General features: G+C 40.4%; 5 protein-coding genes across 8 annotated transcripts; 3 read left to right on the top strand and 2 right to left on the bottom strand.

The window, feature by feature from the left end:
- Positions 1-333: 333 nt before the first annotated feature.
- LOC103995422 (acyl-coenzyme A oxidase 4, peroxisomal) lies at positions 334-6,860 on the top strand. Its single transcript, XM_009416009.3, has 13 exons — positions 334-519; positions 1,892-1,996; positions 2,536-2,642; positions 3,331-3,408; positions 3,487-3,610; positions 3,698-3,771; positions 3,846-3,905; positions 4,044-4,153; positions 4,374-4,533; positions 5,385-5,461; positions 5,538-5,709; positions 5,810-5,902; positions 6,323-6,860. The coding sequence occupies exons 1-13, from the start codon at positions 501-503 to the stop codon at positions 6,452-6,454; spliced, it is 1,311 nt and encodes a 436-aa protein (XP_009414284.2). The 5' UTR covers positions 334-500; the 3' UTR covers positions 6,455-6,860.
- A 1,450-nt stretch (positions 6,861-8,310) lies between these two features.
- On the top strand, positions 8,311-11,144 carry LOC135645090 (omega-3 fatty acid desaturase, chloroplastic-like). Its single transcript, XM_065163159.1, has 8 exons — positions 8,311-8,983; positions 9,074-9,163; positions 9,274-9,340; positions 9,432-9,524; positions 9,611-9,796; positions 9,903-9,983; positions 10,394-10,531; positions 10,617-11,144. Exons 1-8 carry the CDS (start codon positions 8,460-8,462, stop codon positions 10,806-10,808), a joined length of 1,371 nt encoding a protein of 456 aa, XP_065019231.1. The 5' UTR covers positions 8,311-8,459; the 3' UTR covers positions 10,809-11,144.
- Positions 11,145-13,460: 2,316 nt separating this feature from the next.
- Positions 13,461-17,645, bottom strand: LOC103995505 (trihelix transcription factor GT-3b-like). Of its 2 annotated transcripts, XR_001979603.2 has the most exons (3): positions 17,212-17,645; positions 16,502-17,110; positions 13,461-13,860 (listed from the first exon to the last, which is right to left on the bottom strand). XR_001979603.2 is itself a non-coding variant. In XM_018830890.2 (2 exons), exons 1-2 carry the CDS (start codon positions 17,470-17,472, stop codon positions 16,592-16,594), a joined length of 780 nt encoding a protein of 259 aa, XP_018686435.2. In that variant the 5' UTR covers positions 17,473-17,645; the 3' UTR covers positions 13,461-16,591. The 2 variants fall into 2 exon arrangements, 1 of the variants encoding a protein (XP_018686435.2); XM_018830890.2 differs by having other exon boundaries at positions 13,461-17,110.
- Positions 17,646-19,065: 1,420 nt separating this feature from the next.
- On the top strand, positions 19,066-22,702 carry LOC135584685 (uncharacterized). 3 transcript variants are annotated; one of them, XM_065163161.1, is made up of 5 exons: positions 19,066-19,197; positions 19,467-19,810; positions 20,979-21,100; positions 21,982-22,184; positions 22,431-22,702. In XM_065163161.1, the coding sequence occupies exons 2-4, from the start codon at positions 19,513-19,515 to the stop codon at positions 22,147-22,149; spliced, it is 588 nt and encodes a 195-aa protein (XP_065019233.1). In that variant the 5' UTR covers positions 19,066-19,197; positions 19,467-19,512; the 3' UTR covers positions 22,150-22,184; positions 22,431-22,702. The 3 variants fall into 3 exon arrangements, with proteins under 3 accessions (XP_065019233.1, XP_009414288.1, XP_065019234.1); XM_009416013.3 differs by having other exon boundaries at positions 19,124-19,255; XM_065163162.1 differs by having other exon boundaries at positions 19,163-19,306.
- An 856-nt stretch (positions 22,703-23,558) lies between these two features.
- On the bottom strand, positions 23,559-27,062 carry LOC135645089 (serine carboxypeptidase-like 27). Its single transcript, XM_065163158.1, has 9 exons — positions 26,410-27,062; positions 26,209-26,304; positions 26,021-26,113; positions 25,835-25,920; positions 25,485-25,745; positions 25,193-25,320; positions 24,990-25,085; positions 24,050-24,155; positions 23,559-23,948 (listed from the first exon to the last, which is right to left on the bottom strand). The coding sequence occupies exons 1-9, from the start codon at positions 26,822-26,824 to the stop codon at positions 23,808-23,810; spliced, it is 1,422 nt and encodes a 473-aa protein (XP_065019230.1). The 5' UTR covers positions 26,825-27,062; the 3' UTR covers positions 23,559-23,807.
- Between the last annotated feature and the right edge of the window lie 373 nt (positions 27,063-27,435).

Below are 27,435 nucleotides of genomic sequence, written 5' to 3'. Positions count from 1 at the left end.
TCGATATCTTTATCTCATGCCACGTCGTGTGAGAAACTGTTGGGTAACCGTTTCCGGGTTGCAATAATAAATGTTCGCTTCGTACCGGATAGGCCTCGGCGTGTTTCCACGTCGGCACGCTGACGTCGTCGATGACTTTACCACTGCGGTTTCCTCTCTGAAATCTGCGTGCCGGTACAGCCCGTGCGACAACTTCGGTCGTTTCTAAAGTCGTGGCACGAGTTATGGTGATCCCGACCGTTGTGCAGGAAGCACTCGGGGGGGACGAAAAGTCACCGTCCGTGATTCGTACTCGAATTCTCGAAACACGACACGTGTTTACCCGGCCGATTGTCCAACTCGGAACCGATCCTTCCTGGCCATATCTGGCGACACGAATTCTGTCGGTCGTCCGTCAAATGGTAACCTATATCCAGCCGATCCGGTTTGTGCCTCTCAAATCTCTTCGGAGCTGACGTTTGCCCGCCTTCCCTTGTCCTCTCTCCTCGAAGTCCTCATCCATGGCCTCTTCCAACCAAGGTCTGTTCCTCTGCTTCTTCCACGGCTCTTGCTGTTGTTCTCCGATTTGTTGATCCGTGTGTACTTTGTTCTGTTATCTTTCTGGTTTCGTATGATCTGGTTGTGGTATAGTCAATTTAGATGTTGTCTATCGGATTTAGGCGTGGAGGGAAAATGGATTTGATCAAACCCTAGAAAAAGAAGATGCCTTGATCTTTGTCCTGATTGAACTCTTTATATTAGGGCGTTGAAGTAACGATCGAAGAAAGATCAGATATAAATAATTTAATTCTTCTTATTATTGATTGCTTTTGAGTATTGGGACAAGCTTTAGCTAGATCCGATTGACGTTTGTTTGAGTCCTAAAGATGTGGCTTGAAATTCGTTGACCATGATCAGATGACAAAGGGGATCAATCGAATTTCGGGTCATTGGTATTTCTCTATTGGGCTATTGAAATCTATATCAAGTACCAAATGCAAAGCTTCTGGCTTTCGCTGACTTCCTATTGTCAAAGTCAAATTGATATGTACCCAGCATAGTTTGTTCTATGATGTGTGAGACTTTAAGACCAACAAAACATTAAATTTCATGCCTTTATTGGATGCAATTGGTACTTGTTTGATGCTCTCCCTCGATTGGGAGAGACAGAAACATGGGTACTCTTTCATGTGAGATGCGAGGCTTATCAGGCCTTAGTGTTTCGTGAATACCAGAGTAAACCTTGATACTGTATTTTCTTTCTCCACTTTTTAATATTTCCTTGGTGAGAACATCTAATGCTCTACTAATAAACACTGTTAGCTGGGATATACAGATAATAAAGTGGTGGCAGACTCCCGAGTAGTCCACCACAAGTGGTGTGTTTAATAGTTAGGTAAATAGCATAAGTGATTTGGTTGTTTGCAACTGGCTGCTTCTTATCGTTTTATGAAAAGCTGGCTGAATTAGCTGGCCTTTCTGGATTATATATGCTTCGTATCCAAATTTAGAGCTGGTTTAGATGAGGTTGTGTGTTTTTTTTTCTCCCTTCTAGTTAGACCACTTGTCCAGTCCAGTTGCGAAAAACACGGTTTACTATTCAGCATGACCCTTGTTTGTTTTATTCCTGATACGCAAACAAGAATAGCATTCTATTTAATTGTCTTTTGAAATAAACTCACGTTGCTTGACAATAGTGATGCCTGTTTGCCATAACTTATTGTAAAACCTTATTTGGAAAAGTCATTTTTGCATGTTTTGGTTCATTTATGTCATTTTTTTGTTAGTTGAGTCTGTGATGTGATGCTCTATTTGGTAACATGTTATGATTTTGCGACCACATTATTGAATGATTTTTCTATATAGCGATCAATATCAGTGAAGTAACTGTTGTTTTTTTACATCATGTCAGATGATCATCACACGGCTAGCATGGGTTCACATTCTGGACTGCCACCACTAAATATCTCAGTTGCGTTTCCTCAAGCAACACCAGCATCAGTCTTTCCCCCTTCATGTAAGCTAATGTTTTATTACAGCAAATACTTTCTAGAAGCATTCTTTTTCCTTGTTCAGTTGACAACTGTAAATCGCATGTTAATCATGACTTATTTTCTAGATATCAGCTAAAATCCTTGATTAGCTTGTGAACTTAAAAATGATAGACTTAAAGATTTTAGTGGATTTCTGCACAAGCTGAATAGGAGTTACATTATCACCTCTTTCTTAGGGATTCTGAAGAAGTGTGAAGCACAATTGTGAAAGCCTTTTTATTTGGGAATGGTGCCATTCACTTGGCATCTACTCCGCTCATTGTGTCTATTGTTTTAGCTTTTAACTAATCAATGAAGACTTGTGGGCCAAAAAGCCTCAATCTTGTGTTAATATTTTGTTATGAGCTTATGCTCTTTCCTTTTTTTTCTTTATCAATTTCTCTGCCATTATATTCTTAAATTTGGTGTTCCAAATTTTTTAAGCAGTAGATTGTTATTACAATTTGTGCTTAAATTTCCAATTTGTGTACAGATTGACAATTTTGACTTTTCTCCCTTGCAGCATCCGACTACTATCAATTCGATGATTTATTGAATCCTGAAGAGCAGGCTTTGCGGAAAAGAGTTCAAGATGTCATGGAAAAAGAAGTAGCTCCTATAATGGCAGTGGTAACTTTCTGTAATTTGTGTCACTCCTTTGAAGTGCTGCAATCAGATAACTGTAATTGTTGTTTTTCATCTATATGTTAAGACTCTAGACCATCGTAAGGATATGTTTGGAGACCTGATTACCAGTTCACAATGTTCTGATTAATAAATGTCTTTGTTGTTGCCTGATCATGTAGATCTCTAGATATGACAATGGACTTTTAGCACAATCTCAGAATACATTTGTTAATTTATACATGGTTAGTGCTTTAGGAGCCACAGGAAAAAAACTCTAATAGGAAAGTTAATAATTTAGGACAACAACATGATATTTGTGCGTTGTATAAACATACTCTTTTGGTTCGGCATAGAACATGAATGTACAATTTGTGGTCTCAAATTATAGATTTGACTTGCATCTTTGCTACCTGAGCTCCTGGATTCTTATGTGTGTCATGATCACGTGGGGTATCATCATCATTCTTCTTGACATGCCCATGGAAGCTTTCATTAGGTAGCACGTAAAATATTGAGTACCTTGATTATGTTTGTTATGCAACTATTCCTTGGTGACATTCATTTTTTTCTGTGGAATATATTAATCCATTACAGAATTGGTGATTCCTTGATGTTCTTTTTTTCTATGGAATTTATTAATCCATTATAGAACTGGTGATACCATATAATGGTGCAATTTTGGTATTTGTAGTATTGGGAGAAGGCAGAATTTCCTTTTCATGTTATTCCAAAGCTTGCTACACTAAGTATTGCTGGAGGGACTATAAAGGTACCAAGTAGTGAATACATGTGTCAATGCTTATCAGTGTTTATGTGCATGATGACAACTCAAACAATGCTCCCACAGGGTTATGGGTGTCCAGGGCTATCTATTACTGCTAGTGCTCTCGCCACCGCAGAAGTTGCAAGAGTGGATGCTAGCTGCTCTACTTTTATTTTAGTTCATTCTTCCTTGGCAATGCTTACCATTGGTAATGTGACAGTTTCAACTTCATTTACAAGCATATTTCTTCTGGCCAAATTATTCGTTAAAGTTGTTGCTATTTTCCGAGGGACAGCACTCTGTGGATCAGAGGCACAAAAAGTGAAGTACTTGTCATCATTGGCCAAATTTGATACTGTTGCTTGCTGGGTAAGCCCAACTGACAGTTTGTTATTATGACTTGAATTCAGCAAGTGATCTATTAATTAACTTCTATGGCTTAGGCATTAACTGAACCAGATTATGGAAGTGATGCCAGTTCATTGAGAACCACAGCTACGAAGGTTTGGTACCCCTTGTTTAAAATCAAACCATGCTGCATAGATTCTTTTGTGCTTGGCTGCTTGCAACTTACCCTATTTCTTAGACATCAAAATTCAAACCATTTAATGTTTAATGTGTCAATATTTGTGGTTCGATAGGTTTCAGGAGGTTGGGTTCTGGATGGTCAAAAGCGATGGATAGGAAACAGTACGTTTGCTGATGTGTTGATTGTTTTTGCGAGGAACACTAGCACAAACCAAATAAATGGGTAAATTTGTATCTTTTCCTTGTACATCTAATTTATTCTGCATTGTAATTTGCACTCAGGAGCTATCATGGTGTCTAAAGGATCTCTTTCATTTGTTCCTATAGGCAAACAGTTCTTGAGGGTTGAGCTTCATTTTGCTGATATTTATAACATGAAGCAGAGTTTGAACTCAGAACCTTTTCAATAATTGGATGATATGGCTTTCTGTTATGTATTGCAGATTTATTGTGAAGAAAGGTACTCCTGGATTGAGGGTCACAAAGATTGAAAACAAGATTGGCCTAAGGATTGTTCAAAATGGTGATATTATTTTGAACAAAGTTTTTGTTCCTGATGAAGACAGGTTGCCAGGTGTCAATTCATTTCAAGATACTAGCAAGGTACTGTATTAAATAACTAATGTCCCGTGTTAATCGTCATGATAATCTTTTGTTTTGCTGGTTCTCTTGCAATATTGACACAAGTCTGATATATGAGTCGTTTGCATCTGAGATATGTATGGGCCTGCTTGTACCTTGATTCCTCACAATGGCCTTATTAGGAACTGGTACTCCTGAGCTCATGTGCTTCCTGTACCATGGATAACCTCTCTATTTGATGAACTCGTTTGGTAGTGGTACATATGAGCAACTGCATCAAGAGAACCATTTATAAGTGAAAATTGTTTCTTTTCAATCTTAAATTAATTAAAACCAGGATATGAATATAATGAAAATCAGAGTTAGAATATACTATAGAAAGATATTAATCATATCCAACAATTGTTGTCAATGGAGTAGAAGATGTTGTGTAGTCGTAGCTAGCGGCAATACAAGACGGGATAAGGTAGGCCAAAATCTATACTTAATCGCACCAAATAACAATGATTAGGAGGTCCAAAGATAACTCAGATTTCTTTCTGCACTAGGCAAATCATGGAGTTAGAGTGGAGAATACACAAGATTACCACCAAGAACTGACATCATGGTTTAATTTGTATAATTAGTTGGTTTGTATATGAGAGCATCAGTGGGATCATAGACCGGTGATTGTTCATGTCAAAGGAAATAGATCACTATAATGGAATTGCATATTAATATCATCTCGGTCTTGTAATGCTGTCATCTTCCTTGAAAAGGTTGCTTCTTGCAGCTTTTCTTTATGTTGTACCTGCAGATGCATAACATTGCTCCTTTATGTGATTGTTTTTCCTTGGTTTTTCTTTTAATTATTGTTTGTTGTCTCGAAGCAGGTTCTTGCTGTTTCGCGTGTTATGGTTGCATGGCAACCAATTGGCATATCAATGGGGGTATTTGACATGTGTAACCGGTATGATTTCTATATGATCCATGCAGAACTGTATAAACAAATGAACGTAATGTTCTAAGGATTCAAGTTAAAACAGGTACTTGAAAGAGAGAAAGCAGTTTGGAGCCCCGTTGGCAGCATTTCAGATTAACCAAGAAAAGCTTGTCCGTATGCTTGGTAACATTCAAGCCATGCTTCTTGTTGGATGGCGCTTATGCAAGTTGTATGAATCTGGGAAGATGACCGCAGGACATGCTAGTTTGGGAAAGGTAAATACAGCATGTATATGGAACAATTCTTTTTTGTTAGTTGTTTGACTCTGAAATATCTGAGTACCTTCAATTGGGCTTGTGCATGCTTATTTTGTAGGCATGGACCTCTTTAAAGGCGAGGGAGACTGTTTCCCTTGGCCGAGAATTACTTGGCGGCAACGGTATCTTGGCTGATTTTCTAGTGGCAAAGGTGCAGCGAGTTACTTTTGTCTTTTCTTTTTTTACTTCAGATTTTCCTACCTGATTTCGTCCGACTCTGAAAGCTCATGATGAAACTAGGCAAAACACCAAAAGAAAAAAAAAGCAACTTATATATTCCAGAGATATTTTGCATCTTTAATATTGATGAATATATATAGCCATATTATGTGCTTGCAGATGACAGTGTTTCCACTTCCTATGATTTCTCATATAAATATTTAGACTCTGGCTGCAGAGAATCCATAATCATCATCTCCTGTTTTGACTTGGAAGTGATTCTTCTTGTCAATCTTCAAGTGCTCGTATTATATATAAAATTTCTCTTGAAAAATAAAAAGGATATCATGGTTTTGTTTCATTGCAGATTGTCTCTACAAAATCTTGACATGTTTTTTGTTGATCAATTCAGGCATTCTGTGATTTGGAGCCAATTTTCACGTACGAAGGAACCTACGATATAAACAGCATGGTGACCGCAAGAGAAATCACCGGGATTGCAAGCTTTAAACCTGCTGTTTTGGGGCGGTCAAGCCGCCTCTGATCTCAACAATCGGACACAGCAGTCACAAACTCGCACTCAGGAAGACCGAAAAAAAATAAAACCGAAAGCAGCTCCAGCAAACAAATGGAGCCAACATGATGGGAGTATGAATAGGGCTTCTTTCTGTAGAGTCTTTTATCGTGGGACTCCCTCTCTCAAACTTTTTTGTGTTATTGATGACTCGATAAGATTGTGTAATGGGCGGAACGTGTTGGCTTGGAATGGTGTTGTGGCCACTCTGTGCCTTGTCATGGATTAGCGGTTGGTGGTCAGGGGGGATGAACTCGAGGTTGGTTGTGTCGGCGGTCGATCTCACTACTACCAAATCTCCCACTCGGGAGATTGAAGTGCAGTCGTCGGATGTAATGGACTCGTCCCACATTATTGAACATCCAAACTTGATGGATATGAGCCGCGTGGTTCAACTCGGTAAAGAGACTTTCTTCTGGTCTAATCTTCTTACTGGACAATCAATCTACTTTTTGGTCCAAAGAAGCCAGGAAGAGTGTTTGGAGACGTTCGAGAGGGGTACTGATGATCCGAGCGCAAATGACTCTATATGTCACTTTGGACATCCTCTCATCCTTTGATTTATTATATTTCGTTAATAGCCGACGATAAAGATGAACTATTATGATCAATTTTTAGGAAATCCTTGATATTTTTTCTTAATCTACTTTAGTGGTGAGTAGAAAGAGGGACGACGAGCAAAAACACCCACCTCTAAGAGAGGATTGATCGTCCTGACTTCGACACCCGACCCCACCAAGGGTTGGGCCTTTCCGAGGAGGATCTTTCTTTGGATGCCCGACATGACCTCCTCGAAAAAGTATTGAGCACCTAATGCATGTATACGAGTAAGGTAAAAATATTGCAAGATTCAATACAATGCGTCAATCATAAATGCTAAACTATTTTTATAGTATAAACGAAGGTTCGACGTATCGTACCATATCGGGATTTCGATCCGGGCTCGATATGGTACGGTATCGATGTATCGGGCGGTACATCAGGGCGTACCGAGCGATACACCCTGATGTACCGAATAATTTAATATTTTTTTCTATACTATAGTAGTGCTACAGTATAGTACCATAGCACTGTAGCGGTACCGAACAGTCTGCGTACCGATAATCTGTCGGACCGATACGTATCGCCCGATACGAACAGTACGTTTCGGTATGACAGATCTTGGTATAAACTACGTATAGAGATGATAGATGACAAGGAATTAGATTTTTGATAGTAATCGACGATATGTATAAGTGCGACATTGATTGATTGGATTTGAATATGAAAGATTAATCATTCGAGTCACGGTCGGAGACGGATATGAATACTTACTTGAACAGTTAATCGAGTTGGGGAAATAAATACTCAAAAAAGATAAAATGTAGGAATCAAGACTCGGAACATCAAATCATCCACGATCCAATTTTGACCGACGTAAAGATCAGAAATATCGAGGAAGGAGAAGGGGAAGGGGAAAAGTTCATCATCAATCACTGGACCGACCAAGCTACATAGGTGGAGATGGTCGACGCCGACGTTGGAAGCTCGTGGGCCGCCCCGCGACCCGCGTGGATCGTGTGACGCGCGTGTGTAACGGAGACGAGCCGTCCACTTTCAATGGTCCACGCCATTTCCCACGTGCCGACGCAGTCAACCCCCGTGTATCTGATCGCCTGCTCCCGGCCCAAGCAGGCAACACGAGTACTGCCCACAGAGGGTGGCTCGATCGCGGCGGTTTGACACGAATTCCTGTCCCTTTGCTGTTTTGAGACCGGAAAGTTCGTCCCGACACCGTCACCACTCACCGCGCTCTGCGACCTAATCTTCCATATTTATGCTACTCGAAACCGAACCAAACAAGACGGGAAGAAGCCAAGTAGCACGACACAGAGGAGAGAGATCTCTTCTCGTCGATCTGCCATTCAAAATTTCCTTCGAAACACGGCACGGGGACTCTCGTCAGAAGCGGAGCGCGTAAAGGAGCGATCTTGGGATGGCGAGTTGGGTCCTCTCTTCCGAACGCTGCGGCTTCAGGCCCGTCCCCGCCGCCTTCTCTCGCCCCGAATCCCGTCTCCGATCTCCCGCCAGTCTCAAGCCTTTGAGGAGTGGCTGCAACCGCGGTGGAGGACTCGATCTCTGCCGCCCCGTCGGGCTCGGCGGCCGGAGGGAATGGCGGCTCGGTGTCAGCGCGCCGGCGAGGATGGCGCCCTTCGCGGACGAGATGAAGGACGGGGAGGGGAAGGGAGAGAGGGTGGCGAGCGGGTGTGACGGGGAGGAAGAGGTTTTTGATCCTGCGATGCCGCCGCCGTTCGGACTGGCGGAGATCCGGGCCGCCATTCCGAAGCACTGCTGGCAGAAGGACCCATGGAGGTCGATGAGCTACGTGGTCCGGGACGTCGTCGCTGTGTTTGGGCTCGCCGCGGCTGCTGCGTTCCTCGATAACTGGATCGCGTGGCCTCTCTATTGGGTCGCGCAGGGGACCATGTTCTGGGCTCTCTTCGTTCTCGGCCATGACTGGTATTCTCGTCTATTCAAAATCGTCTTTTTCTGCCACTTTTCCTTTGTCTTTTAGCTCGTCTTTCTTATGAAAGCTTGGATTTTTGTCAGTGGACATGGGAGCTTTTCGAACAATTCGAAGCTGAACAGTGTTGTTGGTCATTTACTCCATTCCTCCATTCTTGTGCCGTACCATGGATGGCAAGTTCTTCATTTCTAACCTCAACTTTTTTACATGCTTGTTGCATCTCTCTTTCTCCAGTGTTCTTATGATGTGTCAGGAGCTGAGGCAATTCTCTTGTGCTCTGCAGGAGGATTAGTCACAGGACACACCACCAGAACCATGGACACGCCGAGAATGACGAATCATGGCACCCGGTTCGTAGTTCACTCCTATTCCTAGGAAGTGTTTGAGGCTTCAATTCTAAATTTTGAATAATGGATTTGATTGAGCTTGGTTTAACTGCAGTTGTCTGAAAAGTTATATAAGAGTTTGGATTCTCTAACTCAGAAGCTTCGGTTCACGATGCCATATCCTCTGTTTGCTTTCCCCTTGTATCTGGTGAGTAACTGAACTATTGGTCTCAAAGAACTAGTGGCTAGTTAGGAACATAAGTTAGATAAATCTTGATGAGCATTGTGTGACAGTGGGCAAGGAGTCCAGGAAAGACTGGTACACACTTCCATCCAAGCAGTGATCTGTTCCTTCCTAATGAAAAGAAGGATGTGATTACATCGACAGCTTGCTGGATTGCTATGGTGGGGGTGCTTGCAGGATTGGCTTGCCTAATGGGTCCTCTTCAGGTGCTCAAGCTTTATGGAATTCCATATTTGGTGAGTTCTTGACCTCTTGTGCCTTTCTCCGGCTCGTTTAACTGTTGCTAGAGTAGTATTTGTTTTTGGTGATGGGATCAGCAGATGGTTCTTGTTCCAAATGCAGATTTTTGTTATGTGGTTGGATCTTGTCACATACTTGCATCACCATGGACACAACGAGAAGCTTCCCTGGTATCGTGGAAAGGTATAATTTGGTTGACTCTTTGTGACTCATGTGCATTTATCATCTCAATATGTTCAGGGATATTAAGACAATCCATGGATAGGAAGCTAATCTGTAGTGGCAACTATTGTTTCAGCTTTCATAATTTTCTATAAATGATATTTAACAAACTTTTCCGCTGAAATAGACAAAAAGGAAAAAATTATGTTGAGTTACTTCCAAAGGCTGTGTTGAGCACTATATATGATCACTGATCTGCAAAGTATTAGTTCTGGTGCTTCACCAAAATAAAGGGCCAGATTGATTCAGAGTATACACATGTATCTACAAATATTAGAGTGCCCTAGAAATTGTTCATGTGCATTTGGGCATGCTTCACTGAAGAATGAGACATGGAGTGAGCCAATCATATTTTATCTTATATCTTCTAGGAATGGAGTTATCTTCGAGGAGGCTTGACGACAGTAGATAGAGACTACGGATGGATTAACTACATCCACCATGATATTGGTACTCATGTGATACATCACCTCTTCCCGCAGATACCACATTACCATCTAGTGGAAGCTGTAAGTAGTACTTTGTTGATCTTATTCTTATTTTTGAAGTAGATTTTGCTTCTAAGAGAAGTTTAATCTTGCCCTTTTGAATCAGACCGAGGCAGCAAAACCAGTGCTTGGAAAATACTACAGGGAACCAGTCAAGTCTGGACCTCTGCCGCTTCATATATTTGGAGTTTTAGCAAAAAGTCTCGCACGCAATCATTACGTTTCTGATACCGGAGATGTCGTGTACTATCAGTCCGATGATAGATTGAGTGATGCTCCGAAAACCAAATCACATTGAAACATCAACATGCAATAAGGATATCAGGGGACTGACTGCTACTTGGCAGCTGATACAGCCCGAACGTTTCACCAGAGACAGAATTTTGTGCATGGCTTCCTCCCTTCACCACAATCAATTCTTTCTACTCTAGATTCATGCAAGAGATGCATCTTATCTTGGAAGGAGCTAGTAATAAAATTTGTCCTGGTTAGTAGTGGTTAGTATATATATGTGTACACAAATTTGTATATGTTATGCTGCAAGAAATCACGAGCATAACTTTTTTTTAGTTTTAAAATAAAAATTGTTAATGTTACTAGATAATTACAAGCAGTATCGGTGCACTACTCATCATACTATGAGACTGACGATAAATTTAGAGATTGATAGCATTCTTTGTCGATTGAATTTTGCTCTCAAATGTTTTCCTTGGAAATGAGGAACTCTACTCCAATCGTTAAACATCAGAATCAATCTTGATTAGTGGAGCTGATGGCCCACATATTGTGATGTCAATGTCACTCATCTTTCATGTGGTACAGATGATGGATTTCATCTTTACTAAAAGATAAAGTGCATGGCCCTTTTGCAAAGGCCTTCATGGTTCTATCCTTTGCCAGAAAGGTCACTATTGAGTGGTAGCAGTTGGTCCACTTTAATTAACTTACTAATGTGGTTGTAGATTCATGTATCCTTGAATCGTACGAAGATATTTTACATGATTTTTTGATTCATGATTGGTGATATTTTACATGATTTTTCAAAGATTTTTGCATTCAATTCTATTATGTCATTCATGCTAAAGTTACTGATAAGCTGGAATCTTGCGTTGATGGCAGAACTGAGGAAGAAGACTTTGACATTGTCTTCTTGTAAGGATTGTCGATGCTGTTTGTATTTATTTTTTTATATTTTCTAGCTATTAGTATTTATTTATTTATTTTTTGTGTGTGTTCCAAGAAGCTGAAGAATGAGAAAAATAAATTGCTGAGTCAGAATCCTCTTTTTCATTGTTTGATTTGTAGATTGTGAGTTGAAATTTTTTTCTGAACATCTGCCCTTGTGTTTTCTGTCTTCATATTCTTTTCTTTTTGTTTTCCTTTTATTTCCTGGGGATCAAACATATGATGCTCATGATTAGTTTGATCCTCTCAGAGAAAAAAAAAATGGCTGGAGAATTATGATACAGAGCATGTCTGAGTTGCTACCTACAGTTGCCTTCTTCTTTTTCTTCTTCTTCTTGTGTCAGGTCTAAACTCTAAAGCTCCAAGCAAATCTCCATAGAATTTTGTGCAAGAACAAGCTTTGTTATCTAAAGCTTGTGTGGTTCGGAATCAGCAAGTGAAAGAGGCAATTTTAATCATCTCTCTTCCATGTAAACATCAAGTTAGGCAGCTTTGTTCACAACAAGAGGTAAATCCTTTTGCCTGTAAACTGCAAATCTCTCTCTCTCAACGATGCACATCAAAGTCAATCAAGCCTCTAAAAGTTGCTTCGTGCCCCAACTCAAATCAAGAAATTGGAATTCAAAATCGTGAGTGAGACTTGAAGCATATCTTGTCTTTCCGTACTATCCAGCTGCAATCCAAAGAACTTAGGCCACCATAGAGTCAAAATCACCCACCATTAAAGTCATAGAGGCTTTCCACCACTTCTAGTTCAAGAAGTAAACTCATTTCTATTGTTAGATAACTTCTCTTCTCCAAAGTCAACAATGTTCCTGTCGCATTCCTGTCCAGAATTCTTTGCCTCTCCTAGTCACTTTGAGATGGTGATTGAAAGAAAGAGATATATGGGTCACTGTTGTGTTGCCATCCTACTCTCTCCTCAATCAGGAGAAGTCGGCCTACGACTTTGTGGTACATAATTGCAGGGATAACCATAGAGAGAAGATGAACAATAGGAGAGTCATGAAGCAAAGATGAGAACACAGAGGAGGATAACAGAAAGTATGACTGGAAGTACAAATTCAAAAGAAGAGTACTGATGCTGATTGCTACAAGTGTTTGCATCTTCTCAAAGAGAAGTAGAACCAAAGTGAGCTTCCACTGTTCTCAGTTGCTAGACAAATTGCTGAAGAACTCTGGTAGAGATAATTGTAGCTATTTTTGTTTTGGGCAAAATTTTCAGCTTTTATTGAGATGGTCAACATTGCATATCCAAGTTTTCACCTTAATGCAATTTCTATGATCCAAGTCAGTACAATAATGCAATCTGATTCCTGACCAGCAACCCTTACCCATTTTTGGCCATCCTCATCCTATCTCCCATTCATTTTAGATCCATACACCAACCTAACCCAAGTTAACCTTCCTGAAAGCTACACTTAGATTCAGCTCGCAGTCAGGTCAGTCTTAACTGTGGGCATGGTCTATGCTGAATTTGACTTAATCTCACTTCTAGTTCAACCCAGCATTCCTGAGTTACAACCCTCATCTGTAACATTTTTTGGAGCTGTTCTTTTGTATGGATTCATGAGAATTAACACTTAGAAAGGGGTATATGTTCAGGTAAGAAAATAGTGGACATGGGAATTGCTGAATGCTTCAGTCTGTGTGGTCGAACAACCCAACTTATTGTTCTTGTTTTCTGTTCTGAAGATGTATTCCTCAATTGTCTTCCATAGATGAGTTTAATGATGCTTTCATACACAATGTGCAGCATGTGATCTGACACCTGAAGCATGCATTGTTTAAGGTTCCTCAAAAGAAGTACTTGAAGATTGCAAAGAACAGGTTCTGTCCTTTGGGATCCACAATCCTGAATAAAATCATTGAATGGCTTATGCGGCTGAACAAAACTCCAGCCTTTTTTTCTAGTCTGTGGGCACTTTGAAATCCAGCCAGAATATGCAATCTTGAATTCAGTATCCTGCACTGCATCATAATTGTCAGCCAAATCATCCTCAAAAGTGTCAAAAGGCCAATTGGGTTCCTTCTGTTGCTGCAGAATGACTCTGGCTCTTGAATCTTTCAGATTAATTTGTGGAAAGGAGGAGGACTTCAATCCTTCAAATACCTCATCATGCTGCCTGAGGATTCAAGCTTCTACTGTGCTGAGTACATTAAGCCTGCAAAGTGACAAAGTTCATTAAAGAGTACCATGTTTGGAGCACTAGAAATTAGGCAAATTGGTTGCAATGTTTTCGATGAAGCAAGCCAAACTCCTCTGAATCTAACAATGATCAAGATGGTCAAATCAAAACAATTTTTCTTCTTCTGTTTTGTTCTAAAATAGTTGAAATGTTGCGCAGATCAATTCATTGAAGGGGGAAAAAAGCAGAGCCCATTTGTTGTGAGCTCTAAAATAAATGGCTAGTAAACTTTCTACACATAAAAGTATAATATTATATTTAGTTCTCAAAATCTATCATAATGAATGAGGTTGAGATCATTATGAATGATTCCCAAAACATCTTTTACCATGCTTTGGTTTTCTGGGTCAAAACTGTTCACCAGTGTACAGACACATTTGGTCAATGTGCTAATCCTGAGATGTGCTGGTGGCTTCTGTTGAGCAGGTGACAGTATAATGACCTCAACACAGAAGGCATGATTGTCTAAACTCTAATAGTTGACCATGAGCCTTCCCTTGCTCTTGAAATCATTGTTTCCATTAACTACATTGACAGAGATGATGAAACCATTGAAATCAACACTTCAAGGCAAGTTTAGGCAGTCCATATAGCCACCAAATCATGTTCTTTGTGTTAATTCTTGTAGCTCCAGTTCTACACATTCCATCTCTGAATTCCTTTACCAAATCAATGTCAAAGGAGACAGTGGGAAACCTAAAGGTCCTTCCATGAATCTAGAAAACACCATTACAGAACAGCAGGGACTTGTTACATCATTCTTTCCATAATGAATCAGTCAAATAGAACGTAAGCTTAAATCTACAGTATATATTCCTTTAATGTAGAATAAATCCAATTGAACTATTCTAAATCAATGTGTAGTCACTGCTTAATACTTTTCAATGTTGACTTTGACCTAGGCTCTGTGAATTGACCTAAACTTGGTTGATGAAAGTTCAGTTCTGATTACTATTCTACAGAGAAATTATTTTGGTGTTTTTCTCTCTTGCTTGTACCCTCCACAACCAAACAATTGCATACAATATGAAACTAAGTTATTTGATCAGTTTGATCTTTCATTGAAGTCTCTGTTTTGCAGAGTCATCCCCTATTGAAACTTCAACTGAATATTACTGATGTATAATTACATGAAGGAACTCTTTTATCAAGCCAAATTGCTGAAATCCTCATGAAATAGCATAATAATTTTCTCTTAACTCTTTTGCTTAACATCAAGTACATTGGAATTCAGAACATGAGATGCACCAATATGCAAAAAATTTCCCTTTTCTCAGGAAAAAAAAGCTTTTGAAACATAAATATTTCCTCAAGAAATTTTTAGCATGCATGCTGCCACAACATAAGAAAAATCGAACAACCCATTCTTCGCTAATGACGAAAGATTCGAGAATTCTAACAGACTCAGCTTTGTTCTTCTGCCTAAGTAATATTTATATTTTTCTCTGTCATTCTAGAATGCCCTTTTGATCCATTTTTTTCATGTGCTTTACCTACATAAGTTTACTACAGGAGCTATAAATCTCCTTAGCTTCAGCTTGCAAAGTTAGATTATATGTCAAAGCCATTTATGCCCCCCAACACAATTTTATCTCGTGATTGACTATTTTTTTATTATTATCTTTATTCATTTAATCTTTCTCAATCTCTTTCTCATGTCACTAATTATAGTTGTTGACATTTTTCTCAATTTGTTTTCATCTGAAACGACCTTTAATCGTTTATGAAAGCAAATATTTCTTATATACTATCGTCTCTATCTATCTATTGAAGAGAAGATTATAGGTCAAAGTTTACATCTATCACTGTCTCAAAGAAAAGAACAATGAGAACACAACATCGAACACAAGTCAGCAGAAACTCGATGGTGGTAGAACATAATTTTCCTTGCGAAGATGGTGGATAGACAACCAAAGAAGCGAGAGCATAAAGATCATCCACACTAGGCTCTCTATTATCCAAATAACTAAGGAAGTCTTTTGGACCTAATCAAATGGCATGCCTATATTATCCACCTTAAGATCCTTAATATGAGGAATGCCTCTAACTGCATCTCTTGGTAGCTTAATTTTGTAGATCTGCTAAAGCTCAGATACTTCATTGAGCTCCCCTATTAGCTTGACATTTTCTTTTGGGTGCATGATATGTAACTACAAATATTAAGACAACTATGGAAAAGAGGAAAGATAATGTAATGCATAAAAGAACTTGTATAGCTCTTTGACACTATAAGCAACTCCATGAGAAATGCAAGATATCCTGTGTTGGGGAAGTGAGTGATGTGGTAGGCTTAGAGGTATCACTTTTCTCCTCCTTTCTTTTCTTCTCATCCTCTTCTAAGCTTTGGCATGGCATTAGCATAAACAAGCAATGAGAGAAAAAGGGTGGAGTTATATTGGTGATGAAGCAAGTGAGAGTCTGAAAAGTAAATGGCAAAGTGGAAGAAGCCAGAAGAAGCATTTGCATGCTTCTGTTACTTTAGCAGGTGCTACTGATACTAATCCTTGGTGGTAAGCAAAGCATCTACAAAAGCTACTCAAGCCTTTGGCTGCTTTATATTTCTGTGCAATCTCCAGCCTTTGGATGCTCGAAGAAGGAGAAAGATCAGAGAACTTACCTTTGGTTTCTCAGTTCATCCATCTTCCACTCTGCCACACAGAGAGAAGCCCTACATTACCAGGTAACATCTGTCACTGCTGCTGCAACGCTAGAGATACTTCTGGGCCAGCTTATCGAGAAGCGCCATGACGAGGGCGTGTCGCCTCTCCGCGCGGGCCTCCTCCCTGGCTCGCCGCTCCTCCTCCCGCTCCCTCCACCGCTTCTCCATCTCCATCCTTTCCTCCTGCAAGCTCTCCATCACCCTCCGCCACTCCTCCTCCCTAGCTCGCCTCTCCGCCTCCCTCGCCTCGGCTGCATCAACCCACCGAGCCTCCATCTCCAACTGCCGCCGCATGAACTCCCTCAGGGCATCCTTCACCTCCTCCTCGTGGTTCTTCTTCCTAGTCACCTTCCTCCTCTTCTTACTTTCCTCCGCCTTCCCCTCCTCCTCCTCCTCCTCTTCCTCCTCCTCCGCTTCCTCCTCCCACTCCTTGACTCGGACTTGCACCCCCTTCCCCTTGTCCTTCTCGAACACAAGCAGCCTCTCCATCCTGTCCGCAAATATCCTCCTCATCTCCTCATAGAAAGGGAACTGCTTACCGATCTCTCCCTCCGCCGACTCAATTCCCTGAATCAAATCAACACTAACCATATAAATATGGTACGAGAGAAAGAGAGAGAGAGAGAGAGAGAGAGAGAGAGAGAGAGAGAGAGAGAGAGAGAGAGGACCTTGAAGCGGGTGACGAGGTTCTTCCACTTGGACTTGCACTGGTCGGGGGTCCGAAAGAAGCCCTTCTGCTGGAGCATGGAGGAGGTGGCTTCCCACAGGGGCTTGTTGCGCTTGGTCTCCGTGAAGCTCCGGTCGAGCTGGGCACGGATGGCCAATAACTCCCTGGTCTCGTCGTGGGTCCACTGGGGGAACCGCTCGACGCTCTCTGGCGGAGGGTTTACTTGGGCGTAAGGGTTAAGGCGCTGACGGTGGAGATCCATGGAGTGAAGAGCGAGGCAAAAGAGACAGATCGAGAAGAAGGAAGGGAGGAAAGAATGTGTGAACTGCCAACTCCTGAGAGTCAACAGTTTCAACGCATCGATCTTGAAAGAGAAGGGAAGAGGGAGAAGATCTTGTGGGCGATGGCGAGGGGAGGGGTGTGTGCGGGGTCGCGTCTATCTGTCAACGCGGAAATGAATCAGCTTTCCCATTGCTTTTGTTCCAACAGGGGGACGACGAAGCCATGCATGCGTTAGGGTGGCATCACGCTTACGAACGAGCGAGGAATCCAAGTGAGAGCTTCCATGACTTGCGTCCTAAGCTACTCCTCATATATTTTCTGCCTTATAATATTCTTCTTTCATATACACTATTATTCTTTATTTCTTTCATATACATTTCCTACGGTATCAACCTTATTTTCATTCCTTATATTTTCAAAAAAACAAATTTATGAATCTTAGTTCTAACATCGTATTGACGATTCAGATCAGATGATGAGCTCTGATGATTCCCCACTGATCACTGTCACAGTTAGGAGTGTCTTGTTGTCTCGATGTGTGCTGTTCTGTGTTGGCCAGCACTGTTCTCATACAGTATCATTCTGTACCATACATAACCTGTGACCCTGCAACTTGGACATATGGGGGACATGAATATTCTATGTTTCATAGAGGCACGTAGACATGGAACGCGTTAACAATGCATTTGGACTATATGTCATGAGTCCCAATCTTGCATTAAAAAGGTGGGTTAATCCAACCACAAGGTTTTGACAAAGGATGATGGGTTAAGAACAATAGCAATAATTATATACAAAAACCAACAAGGGAAGAAAAGATTAGAGAGAGAGAGAAGAGAGTTACTTAATATGCTCCACCACCACAATCATGCACGGCGAGTACGTCCTCGTCCATCACTTGCAGCACTGATTGATTATTATTATTATTATTCGAGGGGCCATCAGCAGATGATGATCCTTGTGATCAATCATTCGATTTAGCTTGTCCTCTCTGTATGATATTATTATTATTATTCCTTGCGTGCAGCCTTAAATCACAGAAGATGCTTATTTTGGTGTTTTCGCTTTGTTCCTCTGGTTAGTAATTGTAACGAAGGTTTCAAAATAATTTTTATTCTAACCATTCGATTCGATTCGATTCGATGTGACTAAAGATTCAGAACCAATCCAAGTCCCATTCTTTAAATCCGTCCATACAACACACCATATCGAATTTGAAGACGTCATTAGTGTGCCACAAAGCTTGTTGCTGTGTTCATCATCACCACCTTCACCTTTTCTGTCATGCTTTTGTTTCTCATCTGCTAATTACAAGTATACATCCATTAGTATCAAATTATTACACGTACACAAATGTAGTCCTCTTTTTTAAGTCTTCTTTACAATAATTAAACAAAAATACTGCTATGCATCCATCATCTGTTGAATCATCGAACTCACAATCAATTGCCATGCAATTTACCAGATTTAAACCATATATATATATATATATATATATGTGTGTGTGTGTGGGGCCCGGCTGTCTTACGTGGGAGGTGACTGAGTTGATGCGACTGACGTGGTATGCCGGGTCAACACAAGACTGCACAGGGACACGTGAGCGGTGCGTGGGCAGCCTTCGCCGTGGTCGCAACCCCTTCGCTTTAGGTCGCGGCATACGCGACGCATTTCGCTCGGGTCGTGCCGTCGCCGTCATCTCCGAGAGGTGGGTAACGATGAGGGTTCAGCGCTAGGCTTTTGCCGATCCAGCTATAGAAGAAATGGTCTCCAACTACTGTCATATTTCATCGATTAATTTGGTTTCTTGAACCCTGGTACTCGATTGAAATCGAAATTTGAACAAGTGGATCGGAAAAATTCGATCTTGTCATGGATGCTTTTGAGTTCTCGTGGATTTCATTTTGAATACATGATATAATTGCGTTTCTTTTTTGATGGATCTGAGTCTAATCTCTCCGGTGTCACTGCTGGCAGATGCGCTGGTACTGCATCTTGCTGGTATAACTAGCGGGAAATCGCGATGGCCTTCGGCGGCGCTTTGAGGAACATCCTCCGCCCCGTGTCGGCTCGATGTCTTCTTTCGCTTTCGCTTCCGTTGTCGAGGAAAGTCTCTTCTTCATCATCGCCGATTGCTTCCACTAGCAGAATCCACCAGAGTATCTTCTTCGACACCGTCGGCGGATCGAGCTTCAAAAGGGAGCTCTTTTCGACTTCTACCGCCGGTGCTACAGCTTTTAACAGTTTGACTGATACTAGGTTTCCGAAGAGGAGGCCCGGGACGAAGCCTCGGAAGAAAAGGGCGAGCCTTAGACCTCGAGGTTTGTGAGTTATCCAATGCCGATGTCTAAGAGATTCCAGCCCTACATTTGGCCATTTCAATTTGTTTTTCTTCTGAATCATCTCAGTATCACTAAATCATAGACCTGATCAATTATATGCGTTCTGGAGGTTAATTTCAAGTCAGGGATCTTCACATAACTCTAGGAACCTGTTGTTCGTGGTGCATCAGATCTTTTCCATTGATGATTTAAGAACTGGAACACACTTTGGGGTCTCAAATCTGATTGCGGATGCATTTTTCTCTTCTGTCCCATTTTATCTATCCATGTCCCTAGCAGTGTTCTATTTTAGTTTACTGGACACATTAGCTATTTCAGATGACCAGTTGAAGATAATTTGGATAGTTAACATATTTTTCTTATTGATATTAGTTACCACTGCTGCCACTTCTGGTCTTCCTTGTTAAGATACATTGAATAATGGTGAAAAAAGGCATGGTGGCTTGGAACTTCTTTGTTGGTTTGCATAATTCCTTGGCCATAAAAACCTTTAATACTCGAAAGAATGCTGTCCATTGTTATGTTGTCCTGATATATGTAGAATATGTTCCTACTGTCATGATCATATTTCATTCAAAGAGTTGGCATGTCGACCATCGTAGCTGTGATTGTTTGATCACAGAGCTTAAGTGTGATAATTCATTTGTTCTCTTCATCGAGAAAGAATATAATTGTGAGATAACTGAACAATCATAGAATTTGCTATGTTAAACTTCTGCAGAAGTCTTCCTCCAGGATTTCTACATGGATCGTAATTAGTTGGGATTTTGATTCTAAGTCTTGACTGGAAATTTATCTATGATAGTAATGGTTGTACGAGGTTTTGTGATGTCAAATCCATCTATACATTCAGACCTTGATTTCCTGTGGGAGTTTTTGTAGGTTTTGCATTGTTACGTAAATTTTGTCTTTATTTTTCATATATGATGAGTGAATCTCATGTAGAATTGCTGCAACAGAGTCCTTCGAGAAATTGAGAACCTGCTAGTTTATTTCCTCCCCATCTTTATGCTGAAGCCCAAGACTAGGTTTCACAAGATCTGGATAAATTATTTTCTGAATACCACATTAGACAACTACTTCAGACTGTATGTGATTGTTTATTTACTCTTTGGCTTTATGATAACATGCGAATGAAAGTCTGCAGGCCCTTTTGCTTGGGTGCAGTATGTGCCTGGAGAACCAATTCCTGTAAGTCGACCAAATGAAGGAAGTGTTCAGGGAAGGAACAGAAAGAAGCGCATCAGGCAGAGGAAGGCATTTATCTTGGTGTGTTGCATGTTTTCTCATTTATATAATTGGAGTTTCTTGTTTCAACTATTATTAATCTTAGAAATTTACTGGTTGTTTTTGTTGAACATCTTCCAAATAGTAACTATAGTTTCCATACCTGATGTTTCTTTGACAACAGTATAATTTTCATTTGATATCATTGTCATGAGAAACAAAGAAAGAGTAGCACATACCCTGCAAAGGATCAAAAAGTACATTTGTTTTCCTTTTAATATCAAATTTTCCACTTAAGGAATCTAATTCCTCATTCTAAAAGATTATAGAACTCTAGCATCAGAGAATAAACTCAAGATCCTTATTCAAAATGACAAATAAATTTAATATTTACCATTCCCTAGAAAAGAAGACTCTGCCAAGAGTTCGGATACCTTTACCAATAGTGGCCTCCGTCCTTCTTCTTCCTCTGTTACTCCTTGTCAAGTGGGCTACAGTGCCTCTATAGGGAAACATAGTCCTGTTCATTGTCATTTTAGTTGCCACATCTCCGTCATGCTCCCATCACCTGCAATTGTGGGTGCAGCACAATTTTGTCATGAACTAGCTGACAGCAGCAAGATCTAAGGGGAAACTCATGTGTGATTGTTTGATATAATGGAATTTTGCTTAAATCCACTCAGGGCAACTGCTTCATGGTGCACTGTACATTTTCATTATTTTAATTGATGTGGAAGTTGTTTCAGTTTTGCATTTAGTTAATAATAATAAAGTAATTTCATGCTTTGTGTTTTGGAATATGTAGATATATTTTGGTTTTCAGTTTGCTGCAATTGATGGTGCATATCTGACTAGGGCTATGGGCTCCATATTTTATCAGATTTTGCATGTTGCTAATGTTATTTCTTTTATGTATATAATAGGCCGAAAAGAAGAAGCGCAAAGCTCAACAGGCAGAGGCCAGGAAAAAGAGGGACATGAAGAGGATTGAAAGAAAAATGGCTGCAGTAGCTAGGGAGAAAGCTTGGGCTGAAAGGCTGATTGAGTTGCAGCAACTCGAGGAGAAGAAGAAAGCTGCTGCAATGGCTTAATAAAGAATCTGTAGAATGACATGCTGCTAACTGTGGTATCATCATAGATCCTTTTGAATATCTGAAATGTGTAGACTGAAAAGTTACATTTAGAATCATATCTGGGACTTTGCATTATTATGTTTTATTTGAGTTATCTGATTATTTTCGTGAGAATGAACGGGGTGCTCCAAATTTCCACCGGCCGATCTAATGGTTAAACTTCCTGAGCTAATCTTGTTGATGACCTGTGCTCTCTTTTTTTCTTCTTTTGAATAAATTGCTCCATTTACCTGTTGCAGGCTGCAGATTCATCAAAGCTCGTGACTAAGAGGAATCATCTGTTTTCATTTTGATAATTCCAACTGGAGTTTTGCAGCATCAGTGATGGGTACTTCGTTTATCTACTGTTCAGATTGATCATGCAAACTGATACTTTTGGAGAATAATAGTGAAAGAAGAAGCCTCAGTTTTTTCAGTACTAATATGCCAGTGTTTGTCTAATGGATATTTCAGCACAAAATCTCCTGTTTATTTACTTTTTACTACATGAATGACGTTATATTTTGGACCAGAGTTTGCTTCTGCTTCCAGACTGAATGCTGTGCTCCTTTTTCTTGTTATAATCCTATAGCAAAGAGAATAGCAGAAGGGCTGAAGAACTTTCCAGTCAGACCTTCATTCTTTGCTAGAATGACTTCACTAGTGTTGAAGACCCTTCCGGTGAGAGAATCATCATTTGCTAGACTTCAAAAGGGCTGAAGACCCTTAAAGTAAGAGAGCCATTATTTTGCTGGAATGACTTTGTGAATGATAAAAGGAGCCATTTTGCTTTAGCCATCCATGAAGACTTGTTCTCCCTCCCTTGACAAGCATCAAAATGATATAATGCAATAGCACTTCTCATAAGCAAGATTGTTTTGCTCTTGCCATTGAAAACCTTTTCTGAACACAGTCTTGGATTGGTGAAATCTTCTGGTTTGATGTGCACATAAAGCAGCCTGCAGTCCGAATCCAAGGAGCCTAATTGTTGTCAGCACATCAACTCCTTATTTGCAAGTCATATTAACATTTCACAACAAGCTTCAAACTGCACTTGAGACAGTGCCTTGGTCTCTCCTGGTGCAGGCAGGAAAGCCAACAAGCTGGAAAAGATGTTCTTACATCAACTCATGATGAAAGATGTGAATTCAAATCCTTGTTTACTCATTTCTTTGAATCGAAGTACAATTATTAGGTTTAAAAGCAAACCTATTATACAGATTAGTAGATAAAGAGATGAAAGAACATGATTAGCTATTTGAGACCTAATGGATTATGTTATCCTTGGAAGGCACAGAAACATACAGTGCTAGCAATAGAGGGGACAGTATAATGACCAATGACATATGCTAATTACTCTCTAGCTAATAAATACATAAATAAACAGCTTGATCATAACCCTTGCATTTTATTCAAGGCGACATCGAATGATATGGTATAGTTGCTGGCTGCTAAAAAAAATAAATAAAAAAAAACAGCAAAAACGATATCAAATTACACATCGAAAAATGAAAGTTGGAACAAAGAGAAGATTATATCCACCAAGAATCAAATCAAAAGGAGAAGATAACGGCTCTCCATCTTTTATTCTCTGTAGCAGCAACCCAAGGTTCCATTGAGCTTCCTTCTCATGGTTTTTAAGAGGGCATGGGCTTATTCTTCAAGAAACGCTTGAAGAGTATCAAAGCTTGTCGGGGACGATGAAGAGGGACTTCATGTCCGGCCCCAGTAACAGTCACAAAGGTTAGGCCTTCATAGATTTGACTCCATCCACCGACCTATAACATTAAACATGTAAAGAGCATGAAATGGTTCCGAAACATCTCGATAATGTACATGAACAAGTAGTGGCACAATAGAAAGGGTTCTTGTGTCTGACCTTTCCATCGTAATACCATGGATACCAATTCTTGAGAGTTTTTAGTTTGAGAGCATCAATGGAGTATCTTGTTGCAGTCAAGGGGACTACAGAATCTGTATCACCACTGTCAAAAAAGTGCAGTTTAAGAAGGAAAACAGAGAACTGCATTAATGAATGATTATATGCAATGGACAGTAATTATGCTTAACCTCAAGCCAAAATGAATTTGTGATTTCTATGGGATGCTGCCATATGGTAAGAAAACAAGACAAAAGGTTTGTTCATTTGGAACTCACTTCTTTCATAGGTTAAATACAATTTAATGGTTCAGTAACACACATCTGATTCAAAGCTCTAATAATTTAAAGAGAAGAAAAAATTCACCAAATGAAGACTTATCCTACTAAGTTCTCGTTACGGATGAATAAGTATTACTTATGTTGTGAAATCTTTCAGTCAATTTGATATTAGTTGTTTCTTGGATATTTCATTATTGGAGTATTTGTTCAAAGGTTTAGGATTACAAACCATTGAGCTTCACAAGCACAACCAAAACATACTGAATAATTAAGAAACTAGCATAAATTTAGTCGTAAAAGAAGGGATGCCATTTGTTGAATAACTAGCTGCGAAGGAGTCGAATAAAAATAAAATTAGTAGAGAATGAATAAAAAAGCATACTAGGATTCTCTTAACCTTAGAGGAGACCTGTTAAAGGAACATGAAGACAAGTGTCTTTTTTATCTTTGGTGAAAGTTCACTAAAAACATTAATAAAAAACATTTGCTTCATTTCAATTAGCTGCCATCGAGTTAATACTTCTGTTTCTTTCAGAATACAGAGTACAGATACATTAATTCCAGCAATTTTGATGCAAATTTACCCATATATAAGTTCATAAAGTTAAGTACAAAAAACACACACAGAAAAAGTTCTTTCTCAAATGTTTGAAATGTACCTGAAAACCCATATCCTTAGGCCAGCAGCAATAAGTTCATGGTAAATAGGAAGCACAGACTTTGGTGAATCTCCCCAGTTGTCTCCGATAGTATCACTGTTGAGAATTTGAAACAAAGCAATTAATGTCATTTCAACCCATCAAAACATACTGCAGATTCCCATTATAGTGCATAAACAAATCATAATAATTTTAAAATAAACCTGCATGTCTCCCAACTGTATGGTATTCCAGTAACGTTCGCGTGCAGTGCTTTTTGGACCTCAGGATGATTGTAGTATACCATGGAGTACCTCTCGGTGCATGGATCGTAAGCTCTGGACATCCAAGGCTGCATTTTAACAGCAAGAACACAAGATGCAGATGAAGAATTAATCCAACTCATACAATTTCAACTAAAGTAAAATTAAGCTAATACGACAAAACATAAACATTGAGCAAAATAATGATGATGATGATAGAAGAAGAAGAAGAAGAATAGTGCAGAGTGCTCACATAGTGACCCCTTAGGTTGCGCCTAAGAGATCCAGTATCATTACATGGAAGAGTGTATATGCTGTAGGGGTCTATGTTCCCCATCTCTGTATCGGCATCATCAAGGGCCTTTATGCATGCATCAGAAGGGTGTTCAGAGACTTCGTGGTCACAGTGAACCCGCAGAATTCGGTAGGTGGCATCTGAGATCAGGCCATGAGTCCACCAGTACTCGAAGGTCCCAACATAATCATGGTAATCATCAGTGACCCCATTACCAACCTGAGTTTAAATGAGACTCCAAGCATCAAATCTAACCTCAAGAAGAACCAGAAAAAACGGGAAAGCAGCAAAGAGGTTGAAGGATTTACCAGAAATCCCTTGAAATTAATGGTGGGATCTTGAGTACCGATGTTTTTCCTGTGGACAAGCTGAGATAACTGTGGAACGTAATGCCCTGGGAGGTGAGAGACGAACCAATTTGGAGATCCGATGGATTGGCTTCAAACACAGAAATGTTTGACAAAAAGGTTGGACATTTATGAGTCACATGGTACCTGCGTAACTCTCTCCGGCTATATAGAACTCCCGGTGTTTGTACTGAGGAAACCTCTCGAACCAATTCACGAGGAATTTGTAGGCATCCGCAGCTAACGAGGATAAATGAAGCAGAAAAGAACATAAATTTGTAATGATCGAAAAAAGATGAGTTTTTCTTTTCTTTTCTTGAAGACAGTAAACTAACCTGTCCTGTTGTCTCCAGCAGTGTAGAGATCCGATGAGGTATTAGAGTACGAGAACCCAACGCCTGCCGGCGACTCCAAGAACAGCACATTCGCCACTACCAACGCCAAAAACTAATGAGCAAAGCTCATAAAGGAAGGGTTTTTACGGTAACACGCACGGCGAAAACGCATAAAAATCGAATCTTGGAGGGAGAAACCACCGGTGTTCCAGGCGTAAGGATTCAGGTAGAGGGTCTTCCCGTCGGACCTGATCCGGAAGGGGCCAAGCTCCTCGGAGGCGCCGTAGGCAACGGAGGAGCACCCGGGGCCGCCGTTGAGCCAGAGGACGAGAGGGGCGGGCTGCGCGGCCGGTGCCGCCTCGACGAGCCAGTAAAAGAGGGCTCGGCCGGCCCGGGCGTCGACGGTGACGTATCCAGAGTACTGCGCGAAGTCAACGGGAGGCTGGCCAGGGAGGCGGGCGATCCTGTCCAGCTCCTGCTGCTCCGCCGGCGTGCAAGCCGCCGCCGCTGCGAGGCTCCCCACCAGCAACAGCAGACACATACAAAAGGAGGAGGAGGAGGAGGAGGAGGAGGAGCACAAGGAGGTAGGCAACAAGCACAGGGTGCAGAACCCCATTGGCTTGTTTGCCTCTCTCTCTCTCTCTCTCTCTCTCTCTCTTCTTGATGCCTCTGGCTCACTCAGAGATACAGAATTAGAGAACTATAGAGAGAGTATATGCTGAAATTAATGAGAATGATGGAGAGTATTTATAGAGAGAGAGAGAGAGAGAGAGATTCGAATCAGCAGTTAGGAAGATTAATCTCTATAAACAACTCTGAGAGATTTGGAGTGGCAGAATGATTCATTGACTTCAGAGTTCCTCATCAAAACTAACAGACACCAACTCCATCCTCGCTTTATTTATTCATTCATCGTTTGAAATTATTTCTTTTGCTCCCCAATAACTATCTCTAACCAAAACAAAAAACAAAATTATGATTACTATATTAGATTCTATGTGGGAGTCAATAAATTTTCACCCAAAATTATATAGGCGCATCAATGTGTTCTTGCACCTAAAAATCGAATTCGAATATTATATATTGTCTGCTCCTCCATTCGATCTCAACCCATCAAAAGCAAGCCATCCGCGGTGATTGGAGTCACATGGATCCACATGTATCGCATACGTTATGCTACTTTACTACATTAGCGTTACATCAGCTAAATATAACAATGTTGAAGTC

The sequence above is a fragment of the Musa acuminata genome, chromosome BXJ3-8 (genome assembly GCF_036884655.1).
Source record: "Musa acuminata AAA Group cultivar baxijiao chromosome BXJ3-8, Cavendish_Baxijiao_AAA, whole genome shotgun sequence".
Classification (NCBI taxonomy): Eukaryota; Viridiplantae; Streptophyta; class Magnoliopsida; order Zingiberales; family Musaceae; genus Musa; species Musa acuminata.
This window is presented reverse-complemented; position numbering and strand designations above follow the sequence as displayed.

Excerpts from the sequence above, each read along its gene's own strand:
- LOC103995422 (XM_009416009.3), top strand. Across the intron at positions 3,611-3,697 it reads CTTGGCAATGCTTACCATTG|CACTCTGTGGATCAGAGGCA; the intron begins GTAATGTGACAG and ends TCCGAGGGACAG. Across the intron at positions 4,154-4,373 it reads AGCACAAACCAAATAAATGG|ATTTATTGTGAAGAAAGGTA; the intron begins GTAAATTTGTAT and ends TATGTATTGCAG.
- LOC135645090 (XM_065163159.1), top strand. The coding sequence starts at position 8,460 with ATGGCGAGTTGGGTCCTCTCTTCCGAACGCTGCGGCTTCAGGCCCGTC. Across the intron at positions 9,797-9,902 it reads TTTATGGAATTCCATATTTG|ATTTTTGTTATGTGGTTGGA; the intron begins GTGAGTTCTTGA and ends TTCCAAATGCAG. Across the intron at positions 10,532-10,616 it reads ATTACCATCTAGTGGAAGCT|ACCGAGGCAGCAAAACCAGT; the intron begins GTAAGTAGTACT and ends CTTTTGAATCAG.
- LOC103995505 (XM_018830890.2), bottom strand. The coding sequence starts at position 17,472 with ATGGATCTCCACCGTCAGCGCCTTAACCCTTACGCCCAAGTAAACCCT. Across the intron at positions 17,111-17,211 it reads ACCTCGTCACCCGCTTCAAG|GGAATTGAGTCGGCGGAGGG; the intron begins GTCCTCTCTCTC and ends GATTTGATTCAG.
- LOC135584685 (XM_065163161.1), top strand. The coding sequence starts at position 19,513 with ATGGCCTTCGGCGGCGCTTTGAGGAACATCCTCCGCCCCGTGTCGGCT. Across the intron at positions 19,811-20,978 it reads GGCGAGCCTTAGACCTCGAG|GCCCTTTTGCTTGGGTGCAG; the intron begins GTTTGTGAGTTA and ends GAAAGTCTGCAG. Across the intron at positions 21,101-21,981 it reads AGAGGAAGGCATTTATCTTG|GCCGAAAAGAAGAAGCGCAA; the intron begins GTGTGTTGCATG and ends TGTATATAATAG.
- LOC135645089 (XM_065163158.1), bottom strand. The coding sequence starts at position 26,824 with ATGGGGTTCTGCACCCTGTGCTTGTTGCCTACCTCCTTGTGCTCCTCC. Across the intron at positions 26,114-26,208 it reads TGCTGGAGACAACAGGACAG|CTGCGGATGCCTACAAATTC; the intron begins GTTAGTTTACTG and ends TATCCTCGTTAG. Across the intron at positions 24,156-24,989 it reads CTAAGGATATGGGTTTTCAG|TGGTGATACAGATTCTGTAG; the intron begins GTACATTTCAAA and ends CTTTTTTGACAG.